At 30.1% G+C, this 17,730-nt stretch overlaps 1 protein-coding gene across 1 annotated transcript in view; it reads right to left on the bottom strand.

Moving 5' to 3' along the window:
- Positions 1 to 575: 575 nt before the first annotated feature.
- The window catches only part of LOC127732258 (uncharacterized), a 34,657-nt gene continuing 17,502 nt past the window's right edge, over positions 576 to 17,730 (bottom strand). The window contains exons 14-34 of the mRNA XM_052241338.1: positions 17,519 to 17,584; positions 17,000 to 17,130; positions 16,301 to 16,435; positions 15,918 to 15,986; positions 15,034 to 15,122; positions 14,267 to 14,384; positions 13,703 to 13,805; positions 12,895 to 12,950; positions 11,202 to 11,315; positions 10,227 to 10,299; positions 9,792 to 9,868; positions 8,630 to 8,820; positions 7,948 to 8,125; positions 7,211 to 7,292; positions 6,230 to 6,605; positions 5,353 to 5,413; positions 4,534 to 4,668; positions 4,023 to 4,106; positions 3,154 to 3,743; positions 3,000 to 3,102; positions 576 to 2,897 (exon numbers count right to left, since the gene is read on the bottom strand). Of these exons, the coding sequence (XP_052097298.1) occupies positions 3,630 to 3,743; positions 4,023 to 4,106; positions 4,534 to 4,668; positions 5,353 to 5,413; positions 6,230 to 6,605; positions 7,211 to 7,292; positions 7,948 to 8,125; positions 8,630 to 8,820; positions 9,792 to 9,868; positions 10,227 to 10,299; positions 11,202 to 11,315; positions 12,895 to 12,950; positions 13,703 to 13,805; positions 14,267 to 14,384; positions 15,034 to 15,122; positions 15,918 to 15,986; positions 16,301 to 16,435; positions 17,000 to 17,130; positions 17,519 to 17,584 (2,252 nt within the window). The 3' untranslated portion in view covers positions 576 to 2,897; positions 3,000 to 3,102; positions 3,154 to 3,629. The remainder of the gene's footprint in view (positions 2,898 to 2,999; positions 3,103 to 3,153; positions 3,744 to 4,022; positions 4,107 to 4,533; positions 4,669 to 5,352; positions 5,414 to 6,229; positions 6,606 to 7,210; positions 7,293 to 7,947; positions 8,126 to 8,629; positions 8,821 to 9,791; positions 9,869 to 10,226; positions 10,300 to 11,201; positions 11,316 to 12,894; positions 12,951 to 13,702; positions 13,806 to 14,266; positions 14,385 to 15,033; positions 15,123 to 15,917; positions 15,987 to 16,300; positions 16,436 to 16,999; positions 17,131 to 17,518; positions 17,585 to 17,730) is intronic.

Here is a 17,730-nt window from a genome sequence, read left to right as displayed (position 1 = left end):
CAAAATATTGACAATTCTGTGTTAAGGGGGGCTAAAATTCAGTTTGACAGCTTCAGACATTCTAATTATTGACCTTTTTTAACTGGACCAACCACTACTTAACATAAAGATTCAGCACCCAAATTTTTTTAACATGTAATTTCATCCCCTTACTTAATATTTCATGCATAAAATATCAAGAAATAAATTAATACACTGTTCACACTAGGGACTATATTCGTAGACAATGAAAACCTAAGGACGATAACTGTGTCCTTGGACCAAATGTTTGATAGGACATATGAAGAACCAAAAAAAGGATGGAGTAAAGATAGCATTTCTATAGAATTAAATACAAGAAACAAAATAGGCACTGAGCCAAGGGAAAAATATACAGTAAATTATACCCACATGACGTAAGGATCAATCAAATCCTGAAGTTTTGGTCGATTTTAAATTATAAAAAGAAATGAGTAAATTTTATGTAAAATGGTTCCATCTTTGACATGACAATGACACACTTGTCAATATATAGATGAATAGGAATCCCACAGGTTGCCACAAATTGTATTCCAAAATAAATAAGAAAACATGCACAATATATAAAATAAATCAAATATTTATTATATCAATCAAGGTCCCTCAAGTGGCATTAACAGTCAACAATTATAATTAGTTATGAACATATCAGCAATAAACATGATAGATTATATGAAATAAAATACACCAAATAAGCAGGTGAATCACAATTTGATTTTTTATTCTGAAATAAGGGGCTGATATTGAGCAAAGTAATTTAATACAATGAATTTTATAATTGGGTGACAAAAAATAATTTTGACAATCATATAAACACTATAATCACCTTCTCTTGCGATCTAAAGCTACAATCAGACTAGAGCCATATATGCAAGTATTTGTGTTAAAACAATAATTATACAGATTATATACAATAACCATCAAATATTTTTAACAGATTATCTATACTGAACATATCTGTACTATAACCACCATCCTTTTGTAGGAAAACTAACAATCCTAGTCTTTTAAGAGAGTCAAGCACCAGCATGATCGGGGTTCACCATTGACTAATTTCAGTCACAAAGAGTAAACTTTTTGATATATAGTGTCATCATTGACTCAATTCAGTCATTTCAGATAGAAATACTGATGAAATATCAGAATGTGAGTTCTTGTTTTTGTGATACTCAACCAGTCATATTTTTTTGCATTAATAAAAACCTCCCAATATTTTCTGAATTTACAATAATGTCTTCATCAACTCATTTTAATGTTTAACTTCTAAACTTATTGATATACAATATCACCACAGACTCATGTTGGTCATATTAGGTTATCCCGTTAATATACAAAGCAGTCACACTCTAAAACTTTTGATACATAGTGTCATCATTGACTCATTTCAGAACCATAGTGTAAACCTTTTCATGTGAAAATACATCATTGCAGTCTTAATCAGTAAACCTATTGAAAAATAATGCCATTACTGGCTCATTTTAGTCACAAACTGTACATCTATTAAAATACTCATATATATCATTACTGGCTCATTTCGGTCACAAACTGTAAACCTAATGAAATACTCTGTCTTTACTAACTCATTTCAGTCACCAACAGTAAACCTATTGAAATATTCCTTCACAATTGACTCATTTTAGTCACAATCAGTAAACCTATTAAAATACCCTGTCATTATTGGCTTATTTTAGTCACAAACTGTGAACCTATTGAAATACTCTGTCATTACTGACTCATGTTAGTCACAAATAGTAAACCTATTGAACTACTCTGTCATTACCGACTCATTTTAGTCACAATCAGTAAACCTATTGAAATACTCTGTCATTACTGGCTCATGTTAGTCAAAAAGTGTAAACCTATTGAAATACTCTGTCATTATTGACTCATTTTAGTCACAAATAGTAAACATATTGAAATACTCTGTCATTACCAATTCATTTTGGTCACAAACTGTAAACCTATTGAAATACTCTGTCATAACTAACTCATTTTAGTAGCAAACAGAAATCCTTTTGAAATAATCTGTCATTACCAATTGATCTTGGTCATAAACTATAAACCTATTAAAAAACTCTGTCCTTACTGGCATATTTTAGTCACAATCAGTAAACCTATTGAAATCCCCTGTCATTACTGGCTCATTTAAGTCACGAACTGTACATCTATTGAAATAAAATGTAATTACTGGCTCATTTTAGTCACAAATAGTAAACCTATTGAAATACTCTGTCATAACAAACTCATTTTAGTCGCAAACAGAAATCCTATTGAAATACTCTGTCATTACCAATTTATCTTGGTCACAAACTGTAAACCTATTGAAGAACGCTGTCCTTACTGGCTTATTTTAGTCACAATTAGTAAACCTATTAAAATCCCCTGTCATTACTGGCTCATTTTAGTCACGAACTGTACATCTATTGAAATAAAATGTCATTACTGGCTCATTTTAGTCACAAACTGTAAACCTATTGAAATACTATGCCATTACTGACTCATTTTAGTCACAATCAGTAAACCTATTGAAATACTCTGTCATTACTGACTCATTTTAGTCACAAACTGTAAACCTATTGAAATACTCTGTCATTACTGACTCATTTTAGTCACAAACTGTAAACCTATTGAAATACTCTGTCATTACTGACTCATTTTAGTCACAAACTGTAAACCTATTGAAATACTCTGTCATTACTGGCTCATTTTAGTCACAAACTGTAAACCTATTGAAATACTCTGTCATTACTGGCTGATTTTAGTCACGAACTGTACATCTATTGAAATAAAATGTAATTACTGGCTCATTTTAGTCACAATCTGTAAACCTATTGAAATACTCTGTCATTACTGACTCATTTTAGTCACAAATAGTAAACCTATTGAAATAGTCTGTCATTACCAATTCATTTTGGTCACAAACTGTAAACCTATTGAAATACTCTGTCATTACTTACTCATTTTAGTCACAAATAGTAAACTTATTGAAATACTCTGTCATTACTGGCTCATTTTAGTCACAAACTGTAAACTTATTGAAATACTCTTGTCATTACTGGCTCATTTTAGTCACAATCAGTAAACCTATTGAAATACTCTGTCATTACTGACTCATTTTAGTCAAAAACTGTAAACCTATTGAAATACTCTGTCATTACTGACTCATTTTAGTCACAAACTGTAAACTTATTGAAATACTCTGTCATTACTGACTCATTTTAGTCACAAACTGTAAACCTATTGAAATACTCTGTCATTACTGACTCATTTTAGTCACAAACTGTAAACTTATTGAAATACTCTGTCATTACTGACTCATTTTAGTCACAAACTGTAAACCTATTGAAATACTCTGTCATTACTGGCTCATTTTAGTCACAATCAGTAAACCTATTGAAATACTCTGTCATTACTGACTCATTTTAAACCTATTGAAATACTTTGTCATTACTGACTCATTTTAGTCACAAACTGTAAACCTATTGAAATACTCTGTCATTACTGGCTCATTTTAGTCACAAACTGTAAACCTATTGAAATACTCTGTCATTACCAATTCATTTAAGTCACAAACTGTAAACCTATTGAAATACAATGACATAATGAGGCCTTCATATCTTTGAGTGGTTACTACAATCATGACTAGCACTTATATCTTTTAGAAGGAATAATTCTGCACGCATTCTGTTGATGTTTTCTACCATCATAACTACTTTTACCACTGCCTGCAAGAAAAAAAAAGATTTATTCTTAAAATTTTAAATATATGATTATTTTTGCTATTTAATCTAAAGTTTATGACAGACACCAGGTGATTGTAATAGCTTATTTAATCTTTATATTAGCATTGTACTCTATTGTAAAATTTCATCAATAGCTGGTAATGAGTAACACCTGGTTATAGAGTGACCTATCGATACTATGAAAGCACTGTTATAGGAGATGACAGATGTTAATACCATTCCACAAAATAAAATAATAGTAATGTATCAAGTATAACCAACCTCTGGTGCAAAGACATCCATAACAAATCCTTTTGCACTTAATGACTTGGAATCAGTTTGCTGGATTACATAATTTGTTATTTCCTGAAAAAAAATAAGCCATTTTTACTTTAGCTTTGATACAGTACATGTTGACTTCAAACAAATTTATACTGTTACTCATTTATTTGATAATGGTTAACTTAACATATGAATGGTTATTATTTTCACTCAACACATACATATGCAACATGTACTTTACACTAAACACATACATATGACCCCTACCAAGGAAAAAAGCATTTGCTTTACGAATAACATTGTATGAATTAAATTTTTCAGCTAAAATTAATTTGTGAACAATTAAAATAGTAACCAGTTTTGATGATAATAAATCAAGCAGGAATAATGTTAAAAAAAGTAGTATACTTTCAGTTATATTATGTTTTTTACCTCAAGAATAATTACCTAGTACTATTTATATATATATATATGATTGTTAGATCATGTTCTTTAAAATTGAAAGACTCACTGAAGGTGCCCCAGTCAATGTTAGAACCATGTTATTTTCATCTTTCCACATCTGTTTTACTTTGGGGTTTGTTCCAATCATGGTTTGCCACCGTGCAGAATTAAGTTTTCCACAAGAAATATCTGATACCAATTTCTTTAGAAAAAAGTAAATTAATATACAATAAGTTTTACATCAATTTCTATTTATATCTACAGAAGAAATGTAATAATAAAGTGTAATTAACTGGCTGTTTCTGTATTGCCCCTGGAATAGATTAAAGGCTAACTGTATTGGCCTTTATACTCTGTGTCTTTCTGATAACTTTCATTAAATGATTTAAGATCTTTGTTAAAACTAAAAGAAACTTAATACTGGAAAATAGGTACAGAAAATTCGACATGTACTTTTCCTTTCTCAGTCATGCTGATTTATAATGTAAAAAATGATGAGATTTCTTATTTCCAATTCAGGTACCTACTTAATTTTAATTTGATTCAATTATGCTAGCAAACATAAAGTACTTGGGATGAATACATCAGACATAAGTCATATTTACCATTCATTAAATCTGTGTTCTTGTTTTTTTTTTATAAATGGAAATAACACAGTGATGATAAATTGAAATTTCAACTAGAGAAAACTAGGGAATAATTCAAATTCAAACTCATATATGTATATGCGCTGATTTTGTCCTTAAATCATTTCATAATTACTTTTCAGATAACATAGTTGCAAAATATTCATTCTTAAGGGACTTTAAATTCTTCTTGTTCTTTTAATAATTTGAACAGATTTGAGAAGTAGAAATACATATTGATCTACAGTAACATGTCTTACTTTAATATCAAGACTCTTTACTTGTTTCATAAATTCTTCTTTGCACCTATAAATTCTTTCACTACAACAAAAGAAATTGAGGATTTTGGTGAATAGTTAATATATAGTATGCATTTTAACCTGAGCTAAAAAAACATGTATGACATGTTTAAAGAGAAAGAAGCAAAAGCATTCATATTCTTTGAGACAATAAAAAGATATTTGTGTTATGACATCATCTACAAAAAATAAAACGTGATCAAATTCAAATAAAAAATATAAATTTATTGGAAAAAGATTAAATTTGATTTAGTGGATAAGTAATTGTGATAAGGTCTATTACAAATTATAAATAAAATATTGAATTGAATTGAAATACTAAAACCAAATTTAATAAATAAAACCCGTCTTTTCAATAAGTGTCTTTATAAATGTGCAAATGAGTTTTTCAGTACTTGCATGCAATTCAACATTCAATAACTGTAAGCATAATAAATGCAGGGTATTCAATTATACTCAAAGACATCTTTGTGAAAATATATTTCTCTAATACTTTGGCAATTTAACTCTTTCCGGACTAATTGCATAAAAATATTTAATCAACATGTGGTTGCCGATGATCTCAGAAGATGATTGGATGAGTTGAAGGGTTTTAACCTTTATCAGCTAGCTGGATGAATTAAAATATGCTAACAGGTGAAATTGACAACTTTTTGGAATGTAAAAGGCACATGAAGGGGATTTTAGTTGATCAAAAATGAAAACTTTTTGATAATCATTAGAGAAAAAGATGCTTACATAATTACTCTAGGATTATCGGATCTCTATTGGATAAATCCGATAATCCACTGGTATCAATGTAAGAATCTATATATAGACAACACTCATAAAGACTTACTTTCTACTTTTCAGTGGCCTTTCTATGTGGCAACCACATGCAAAAGTTTCAACTTCAACAATGACACACTGTCTATGGTAGTTTTGTAAACATTTACTACATTGAATGTAGGACTCTGATTGACCTTGACAGAGCCCAAACTGGTTTGCCCCACATTGTTCTCTTAATGCCACTCCTCTGTTTAAGATAAAAATACCATCTACAAGAAGATGGTATGACACACAAGGTTCCTTTTTTAGGTGCATAGACAAGAATTCAATAGTCCCATTTGGTTCCTCGCACTTATGTCTGAGTGTTTCTTCAATTCCATTGAGTCGTTTGTGAATACAGACATTCAACTTGAATGCCATTGGAATAAACTTAAGGTGAAATGAACCTAAAATCAGATAAAAAATTAATAAACAGATTTTAGATTTTCTTCTCCTTTCTTGTGTATCCCAGTTGTTTACTACTTTGCAATTTCAAATAAAGTAATATTACTCCTATGCTTTTTCATTTCACAATAAAAAATCAGAAAAATTTTAGTATTTTTGTTAAACTTGCTTGCACTGCTTATCTAGCAGGAGACAACATTTCAGACTATTGTATGACATCCATCAAAATACAATGTTGGAAGGTCAAAACACATTTTTAACATGTTAAGTTTTTTTCTAATTACATTACATTGTTATCAGATCTTATAGATTCAAATCAATTTAGCTGTTTCATTCCCATTAATAGTAGTTTTAGAACATTTCAATGATGTCTGAATTTTCAAAGATTGTTTAAAAGCACAATACTAAGTGAAATTATATTGAATGCACTGAAAAGTGGTGTGAATCATCAAGACCTCTTTTTTATGAAATGAGTAGAAATATAATCCAAAATTCAGGCATTTTCAGTACAGTATAGATAATATTAAGTATCCAGTTGGTTTTTAGTATTATGAATAACTTGTCAATTCAAAATATGTAATTTTATCTCAATTTATCCAAGAAATACCTAAGATATCTTCATCTTTGCAGAAATTATCCATTTTATTCAGTTCCATCTGAATTATTGTCTTCTCATTGTAATTTTGTGTCTGCAATGATATTCAAAAATCATTTCAATAACAATAAATCAATTAAAGGGTTTATATTTACATTATGTTCAAAAACCTCCATAAGCATTCACACCAATAAACCTATATGATATTCATCAAGAACAACAATATTCATGATGTATGAAGATTGGACAAATGACTAGATGTATGGATGGAAGGTTGTTTAAGGTCCAGTGCTAGTTAAATGCACACTCATGATGAGAACATGGTAATGAAATAATAATATTGAACCTATATTTTTCTAGAACCATATATGCTGTCCTGGATTTTTAACATGTTAGTTCACAAGGAAACACTCCACAGGAAGTCACCTAGACACATTATTCTGAGCAGAACAATCCTTAATTTTACTTCTTGATGCTATGTAATTAGCTGAGAAATAGCATATTTGCAAGTCTTTAGTTTGAATTGAGTTCTAACCCATGACCTGCACTTCAGACTAAAACAGGATAACCAAGGGGTTACAAATGACTAGATGTAGCTTTGATATATTATGTTTAACTTGGACTTTCACTTGCTTTATGCAGATTTTAAATCAGTTGTATTCATATTTCTGAGTAACAGACACAAAGTTATGGGTTTTATCCGCTGAATGGCCAACAACTTTTTCAAACAGAAATGTACATGTATTTACCTTATCTATCTCTGAAAACTCTTTGCAGACAATGGCAAGTCTAATTTGTTGAGCTTTCATTTCAGTTCCAAAAATGAAGACAGACAGTCCACTGAAAATTGTCCAAGAAGCTTTGGTTTGGACTTTAATTGGATAAACATAGTCTCTTATGTATCTAGTTGGAATTTTATCTATGTATCTAGTAAAGAAATAATAAAAAGGTATTTTTGAGTATTCCATATGAATTTCAAATACTCATATATCAATTACAATTAAATTTATAACAGATTTTTTTTTAATTTCATAGGGTTTAGATTAAATATAACTTTTCATCACATATTTTAAAGAAAAAACATTTCAATAGTCTAGTTATTGGTACTGCAAGTTGCAAATGTTCATGCAAAAAGCAAACCATGTTCAGAGATAAATGTATTAACACTAATTTATGGAGAAAAATAAAAAAAAACTGTCCTCAATTACAACTGGACCCTGTTTTCATCAGCCTTTATACCAATATAAGCCATTAAATCATGAGTAAATATAAGCACCTTTACATTATTGGCTATATTATTTTTGGGTGTAAGTGTTCCTGATGAAGGTAAATTCAGAAAGAGCACTTCTGATACAGCAATTTATTATCAAATTTCAATTCTAATTTAAATTACAAACTTGTTATAAAAATAATTGGAAATTGATAAATTACCCATCACCAAACTCTCCCATCGAAAATAGTTTTCTTTGGCATTCAGGTTTTTTCCATTTGACATCTTCAGGAGTGAAAGGAAGATTTTCTTTAATTTCCTTGAATGTGTCGACTAAAGAGAGCCAGCAATCTCTTACATCAAGGATTGATATTTTATCAAAGAAGTTATGTATACTCTCCTCGGAAAATTTCTGCACAAAAAAGAATAATAGGTTTTTAAATAATACTTTTATATAAATTATAAGAAGAATGTGTCCATTAACAATGTGTCCATGGCACACAGATGATGCCCCTTATTACATATAATATTATAAAGGTTAATAACTCTAGAACAGTGAAAAAGATGTCATCCATATTTAAACTTGAACTGTGTCTTAGGTCTGAGTACACAGTTATTTCGTAGTGCATTTCTTTTAGACAATAAATGAAAATAAAAAAAATCCCACCTGCGCTTTCTCAATAATATTTTTACAGTGTGTTGTACTACTTTTGGGACAAATTATAGAAAACTTCATCAGCTCTAACTCAAAATATGGACAATTTTATGTTAAGGGGGTCTTGAAAACTTTCGACAGCTTCCGAAGTGCTAATTTTTAACCTTTTTCAGCTGGACCAAATCACTACTTTACTCTAAAATTCATGACCCAAATTTTTTTACAGTGTAATTTCATCCCCCTACTTGCTATTTGAGGCATAAAACATGAAGAAATACATTTGGAAGGGGTATAATAAAAATTGGCAAGTAACACACTGTCCACTGTCCACACTAGGGACTATATTCGTGGACAACGAAAATCAAAGGAAGATAACTGTGTACTCTGACCTTTTGTGGTAAGTTAAGCATTGTGTATATTAGTTTAATAACATTTGTTTGAGGCAAACTTTTGTTCATTTTTAGTACATAAATTAGGCCCTTAGTTTTCTCGTTTGAATAGTTTTACATTTGTCATTTCGGGACCTTTTATAGCTTACTATGTGGTATGGGCTTTGCTCATTGTTGAAGGTTGTATGTTACCCAAATTTTAACTTGATCCATGTTTTGTGGTAATAAGACATGTGTTGAAATCAATTGGTTTAGGTGTTATATAGTATCATATAAAATATGTTATGGCCCATTAAACAGTATGTTACTTATACTAGAAGTAAATATTATTTGTCTTACAGATTCAATGAGGTTTTTCACAAACAGGGCCGTCGTTCCTGAAAAAGTCTTCTTTATTTCAGTTTTTGGTCCACAGTCTGTAAGATGTACATAAAAAATAACAGGAGAACAAAGGCTAAAATACACCTACATGTAAAAGTTATCTATAAACAGACATTGGTAATTCCTTATGTTATTTGCCAAGCATAAAAACATATTAGAAAATATTAAGCACATATTCAAGTTTTTTGAAATCCTACAAATTGTTTTGACAATGTCAAGGACAGTTTATAAGTCATAAATGTAGCATTGTATAAAGACATAAGTGTTACATTGAACACTATGTGTCTGCCTTTTAAAATGATGGAATCTATAAAACAAATTATCAATGAAATGAAAATAACTAGTGATCAATGAAGCAGAAAAAGTTTTGTAGATTTGTTAAGCTTTACTTACATGGATCTGGATTTATTGTATCTTTAACAGGCTTTTCTTCCATTATTCCACCTAAATCTATTGTGTCTGGAATCTTTATACAAAAAAAATATTTTTTTAAATAATTTTTCAACCTTACTTTTATTTGATGTCTGGTTAATAATGATAACACTTGTTTTTGGAGTGTTTTCTGTTTTTTTTTATTGACATCTAACAACAAATTAAATTGCTGGTTATAATAACAATTATAAAATAAATGAAATAAAATTATTTATATTTTTTTTCTTTAATATGATAACTTTTTTTTCCATTTTCAATTAAATTAAATTGCAGAAGATAAAACATAAACGTATCAAAAAATTATTAAGTTTAGTATACTGATATACAACAGCAGTTATCTGGCAAATCTAAATGCTGAAAAAATTAAGAATGCATGACACTTCACAAAAGGTTAAAAGGGTCTGTTATTCAAATCCAGAATTAATAAAGATCTTAGTATACAATTCATGAATATAAAATAATTTTGGTATACCAATTGCACATTGATATCAGAGAGGCATGTGCCTATTAATTTAAAAAACTTAATGTGTTATGGATTCACCTGATTCAATACACTGGTCATTTATGGGTCCTTTATAGCTTGCCATACATCATCAGCCTAGATACCTTGTTGAAGGCCGTAACTTAACCTATACACCTTATCGCTATTTGTCCGCCATTACTGGACATCACAAAAGTTTCCATAAAATTTTGACGTCACAATAGAAAATATCTGACGCCACAATGGAAAAGTGATTGTTGTATGACGGGAAAAGTTCAAGAGGGACAGATTCTCGGGTCAAGCAGGACAGCTTTCCAAATAGCGATAAGGTGTATTATTGCTAACATTAAGCGACATTGTGTTTTGGATGGAGAGTTGTCTCATTAGCCTTCACTCATACTACATCTTCATATTTTTATATCATATGAACTTCAAAATTGACATTTGTTACTTACAATGTTGTGTTCGCACATCTTGCAAGTGAAAAAATTAGCATCTTCTTTGGCCAGGCTCTCACCAACACAGAAAGGAAGTTTATGGAAGTGTCTACCGCAAATTAAACAACCAATCTGCATGAAATAAAATTAAAAAATTAAAAAAATTATTAAAAGCATACACCAAATTGAAAATGAAACAATTGTAATATGTTGACATCAGTATGTTAAAATCATTACATATATGGATCCATCCTTTTGAAAAGTTGTTGTTTCGAATGTAATGAATCCCCCCCCCCCCCTTTTATAAGTTAAAAAGGCTACATCTCCTTTTTTCCCTTTTTAACACCTTTTTTTTGGGGGGAGGAGGGGGGGTGTTCCCAACATCCCAACCGGTTGTTTAGTTGTAAATCAGGCCATTACTTTTCTCAATTGAATTGTTGCATACTTTACATGTCGGGACTGTTTTCCTAAATTTTGAAGGCTGCATGGTTGCCTATAATTGTTTTGATATTTGAACCTCTGCGGATAGTTGTCTCATTGGCAATCATACCACATATTCTGATTTTTTATATGGATTGCAGACCTGAAAAAGATGTTCAAAGTTGAATATGCTGCAAACTTCAAACAACCTACTACAACTGATTTAACATGAAACTATTGAGCAGAACTATATATATTAGATCTCATTCCAGTCCTTATACCACTGTCAATCAACAGAACAAATGCAAATAATTATGATGTCTTGAAAGTTTTTTTAATAAATCTTGAATCTGGATGTAAATTAAAAATATTAACTGATAATTTCTTTCCTAATTAAATAATAAACAAAGAGCTTAATTTATGACCATGTGTCAAAATGGTGAAAAGATTGATTGTAAAACAAACTAATTAGTATTTTATGACAATGGTCAATTTTCTGTTATTTAATCATGACAAGGTATTCATGGATGTTTTGACAACAACAAAACACTTTAAAGATTTAATTTCTTAAATTCTGCTTTAGCTAAATTCCCAACAATCTGTGAAAGAATTAGTATGTGAAAAAAGTAATGCCCTGTAATGCATGACATTACACAACTTTTTTCTCAAGTAATGCATTAAATTACAATTACATGTAATGCAAAAATTGCTGCATTACACATTACATGCAATTACTTGGTTGAGGCAAACTTAAGTTAGAGAACGGAAACTAAAAATTTTGTAATTTTTCCATTTATAAAGGGGCATAACTCTAAAACGGTTTGAGTGACGCTACCAAAATTCAAACTTGATCTGTATTTTGAGGTAATTAGCATTGTAAATAAGTTTCATAACATTTGGTTGAGGCAAACTCAAGTTAGAGAACAGAAAACAATTTTGGGATGTACGGACATACGTACAGACGGACAAGGGTAAAACTTAATTCCCCCTTCCCGTACGGCGGGGGCATAAAAATGAAAATATTTCCTTATATATACTGTGAATTCAGAAATTATTACAACTTTTTTAATGCTAATAATGTGACTTGGTGATTATGGCAATTATTAGAACTCTCATTCTGATATCTGCTACATATATCTCAATGCAGATTTAACATGAAATCGCCAAAAAATTCATCTCGCATATTTTTTCAATCTTCAAAAAACAGTAGAATAAATGCAGGAATAATTTCTACATTTACAGTAGTCTGTTGTAAAAGAATGTCTTGATTATACCATATGATTTTACTTACACAAGGTTGTTCTTGTACATCAAATCCACAGCAGGGACAAGCATCTTTCATATAAACTGCAAGACATTTTTTGAAAGTTTTAATTATTACAAAATAAAAATTCTACAAAAATATAAAATTCAATTGGCTAAGATTAAAGCAAACAATTATAGTAATAATTTTGGTTTTCAAATGTTTGTAATCAGAATTATAAAGGACAACTCTATATTAGCAGTCAGAGTTGCTAATTTCAGACCAGCCAAATGGTTGACATATATTTGAATTGCATGCAATAGTTCAACTGCATGGGGTTATTCATGCAATCTTTGAGTGACACTCTTAGTTGAAGAGAGGTTGAGTGTGTGCTCATATGGTTCAATTATGAAATAAAGAAAGAATGTCATTAAAGTTATCTTGAAAATATGCTGATAACAATGAAATCTTTTGATGGCCAAGTTTACCAACCAATCACACAACAATTTACATTTGTAAAGATCTAACTTCCAAAACAGAATTTTCTGAGCGATTGATGATAAACACTGATATTTTCTGAAATCACAAGACTGTAACACATTTGTAGAATCCAAATAAAAATTTTCAATGTTTACAAAAAATTATATATTAGATGGTAAAAGAAAATAAATTTATCTCTTCCCCTAAAACTGTGGATTATAAAATAATCATATTAAAGTTTGTCTTTGAAAAAAAATGATGGATGTATGCATCTGAATTTGTGAAAATGATCAAATATTTCCGTCAGGTTATACAAAAACATACATACAAAGAATTTGAACTTTAACTTCTGTACAAGAAGGAGAGACATAATTACCTTCATAAAGTAACAAGGTCTCTGCAATTTCTTTCCTTTTTTCCTGGACCTCTACTTGTGTAATGCCTGTTAATTCTTTTTTTGACAGTATTCTCTCTGCAAACTATAATATTTGGCATAACTTATAGTAATTGTATTTCTTTTCATGGTGTTTTTTTCACATATTTCAAAGAGGGCATATTTCCATGAAAATAAACATATATATAAAAATCTCCATTATCATCGATCCCTTATTGATAACTGTACAAAGTGGTTGTCGTTTGTTGCTGTATTACATATTTATTTTTGGTTTTGTTTTTTTGTACATTAATTAGGCTGTTAGTTTTCTCGTTGAATTGTTTTACATTTGTCATTTCGGTGCCTTTTGTAGCTGACTATGCTGAATTGGCTTTGATCATTCTTGAAGGCCGTATGGTGACCTATGGTTGTTAATTTCTGTGTCTTTTGGTCTTCTACATTGATTCAATTTTAATTCATTGAAAAGAAATCAAGATGCTGTATCGAAAGCATTTAAATGAATTAAATTAAGCATAACAATTGAGAAAAAGATAACAGACTAATTACCATTAAACAATATACACCACAGTTGTAACCATCTAACTGCAAAGCATGTTTTTCAACATACAATTTCCATTCTATTGTTTTTTCTGCAAATAAGTTGGTTCTATATGCCAAATAGTCGCTGAAAAAAATTAAGATATGTTGTCAAATCGTAAAAAAAAATTCCTTCTGACTTCAAAAGAAAAAGATATGTTGTCTGCTGTTTTCAAACTGATAATAGAATTAATTTACTATAGCCTGCAGGGGCGGATCCAGCCATTCTTAAAAGGGGGTTCCCAACTCAGGAGAAAGAGGCGGGGGTTCCAACTATGTGTCCCCATTCAAATGCATTGATCATTAAAAAAAAGAGGAGTTTCAACCCCCAGAACCCTCCTCTTGGATCTGCCACTGGTCTGAGTCACTCACTCACCTGGATCTATGGTGTTGAAAATATGGCAAAAATAGCAATTTTCACTTATTTGACTAGATATATAACTATTTTCATGTTGTATATACATTTGCAGTAAAAATATTATACATCTGTAGTTTGCTCTAAATATGCTGTTGATAATATTAAACTAGTTGGAGCTCATAAAATATACAGCTTTGCCATGATCGCATGATAAGCTCCTTGCTCTTTGAAAGAATAAAGTTACATAACTCCTCAATGTCATATCAGAAATAGTCCGACATGTTGAGGATGGACAGTCAGACAGATGGACAGACAACAGTATACCATAATACGTCCAATAAACAGCCATATAACAATCAGTACATAAAACATATAGTACCTCCAGTTTCTTTGAACTTGATTGGCAACTGGGGCCTGGAAACCCATTGGATTGTAAAACTGTATTCGTCCATCATTTGGTGTTAATATCTAAAAAAAAAACCAAAAAAAAAAACCTTAGAATTCCAGTGATGACTGTTACATGCTATACCCAATATCATCTTAATAGGCAATTAAAAAAAATGAGGGTACATCATGTAAATTCAAAGGGATTTTAGAGGATGGGATTTTTTAATGACTTGTTAAACATACACATATTCATATAACCTAAGATGGACTAAATTAATATGCAAGCTTACAAACATTAGTTGAATGAAAAAACACATCACCAGGCTGTACAGATACTTAAATTTCAGTTTTTAAACTTTAGATCTTTGATGATATAAATGAGATTTTGATTGTTAAGAATAATTCATTCATGTATATATATGATAAAGGCGATGTAATTCAAAACGTACGATAAGAGCTAACAACACCTTACAGGAAAAGAATTCAATATATGCAAAGGGATTAGCTGAGGGTTTCCTAAATGAAACTCCAACATAATTAACCATAAATATGACAAAACGAATGTGATTTGATAGAATATATAGAAAGACTGTGCTTCGTAAATTGGTTGATTGTTGGTTGTAAATGCCAAGGTCAGTATTTTTGGGTATGTTGTGATGGCCAGTTTTTTTTGGTGGAAGAAGCTGTAGTGCCTAAAGAGAACCATCAATCTATGACAGGAAAACTCAACTTGAGCAAACCCAAAAAGCAGAAATCAAACTCACAACTTCAATATTGACTTGCTAGTAATTATTATAGATTACAACATACACCACTGATACAGTGAGTCCCCTGTTTCACAAGAAGCTGACATGCATGTTATAAAATTTAAACTACCACTAGGTCCCAGTGATTCCCTGCTTGATTATACACTCCACATATAACTTCATAATCTGTCAAGATTTTCTACAATATATAAAAAAAAATGTCTTATAGGTAGATAATGGTTTGTTGTTTTTTCTATAGATTTTAAGTTTAAGTCTCTTTGATCCTTGCCTTTTTTTGGTTATCAATCATTAAAAAAGTAGACAAATAAAACAAACCATGTTTTAACTAGTGTATCATGTATATTCAGCATGTAAAATCACCAAATTAAATTTATCTTAAAATCATTTGACTGTAGTTAATGTAATATACTGTAGATTATTAGCACTGGTATATTATAATAGCTTATCAGCACTGAATGTTCATTAAACTAAATTAAAGTGATAGACTTTTACCGTTTGGTATAGATTCTGATTTCCAATCGAATCTCCTTTGCATATGTTGGTCATTATTGCAGCAGGAATATGCAAAATATTTCTTCCATTGTCTTGTTGAGCTTGACAAAGTACAGCCAAGTAGGCATCAATAACCTTAATAAAAATGTGGTGTTTTTAAAATTTAAATATATAAGCATTTAAATTACTGTTGAACATAATGCCTTAGTTTAGGGTAATGGTATTTGTAATTTAAAAAAATATACAATTTTTAATTGCTAGCATCTTGGTAAGTTTTAATGCAGTTATTACTATAGTATTACACCACCAAAGTCCCAATATTCTTCCACACCTTGAAGTGAATATATCTAGTATATACAGTAAATCTAGTATGTATTTTCAATCCACAATGTTGTTAAAAAAGTCATTAAAATATCCATCAATTTTACCCTTTTAGATCTTTTGAAGGCACTTACTAATGATCAATCCTACAAAGACAGTTTGCATAAAACCACATCAATAGAAATTGGAAATTTAAAAAAAAATTAAAAAAAATTCATAGATTCTATGAAAATTTTGACCTCCATGGTGGCCATTTTCAGTTTTCAATGTCCACCAAAGTAACAAAACTTGTTCATGACCATGACAGGTTTAAACGCAAAAATGTAATACAGAAAATAATAGAATAAACCTGGAATATTTGAATATTTTAAAACTTACCTGATCAGTCAACCAACAATTCCCAAAAAGTGATGTGATATCAATGTCTGTTACATTTACCCCATAAACCTTGGCCAGAATATAATGGGATGCATTTCCAATTGACTGAATTTTTCTCAACAAGTCAGTTGCTGAAATTGAAATAAGTATACATATGATTAAGTTGAATTCCAATTTCATTAATACTTAGCGGACACAGATCTGAACATAATAATGACTGTTACAATATACCTCCCACGTAAATCCACATGCTTCATAACCTATGCGCTAATGCTTATGATAAAATTAGAATATCACGGCCCAGGCCATGTGTAAATTTCCAACAAATCTATGGCTTATGAATTTAGGAATTATTTCTTAAGTAGTATATTGTCAACAAACACTAATAGATTGTAAGAATCAAATAGCACTTTAATTTAATCATCTGAAAAATTTCAAAATGCTTTCCTGTGCCTACACAATCATTTATTTGTTTTGGAAAATATAAATTATTGTCCGAACAATTTAATTCATACTTACCATTTCTTCGATCTATTTCTGTGAGGGTGATTGCCATTGATTTCTTTGACTCTTCATTGCATGGCTCTGAAAAAAGCAATGGTAGCTGTAGTATTCATTTTCTGTTAAATTCACTTATGCATTGGAAGGTATGTTCCTTGAACCATATATCAAATAATAGAAGTATGTGTCACAGGAAATTATTTTTTTTGCTGTTTTACATTTCCCAACCG

Source organism: Mytilus californianus, unplaced genomic scaffold (genome assembly GCF_021869535.1).
Source record: "Mytilus californianus isolate M0D057914Y unplaced genomic scaffold, xbMytCali1.0.p SCAF_23, whole genome shotgun sequence".
NCBI lineage: Eukaryota > Metazoa > Mollusca > Bivalvia > Mytilida > Mytilidae > Mytilus > Mytilus californianus.
The sequence above is the reverse complement of the archived record's forward strand: the minus strand, read 5'-3'. Positions and strand labels throughout refer to the sequence as shown.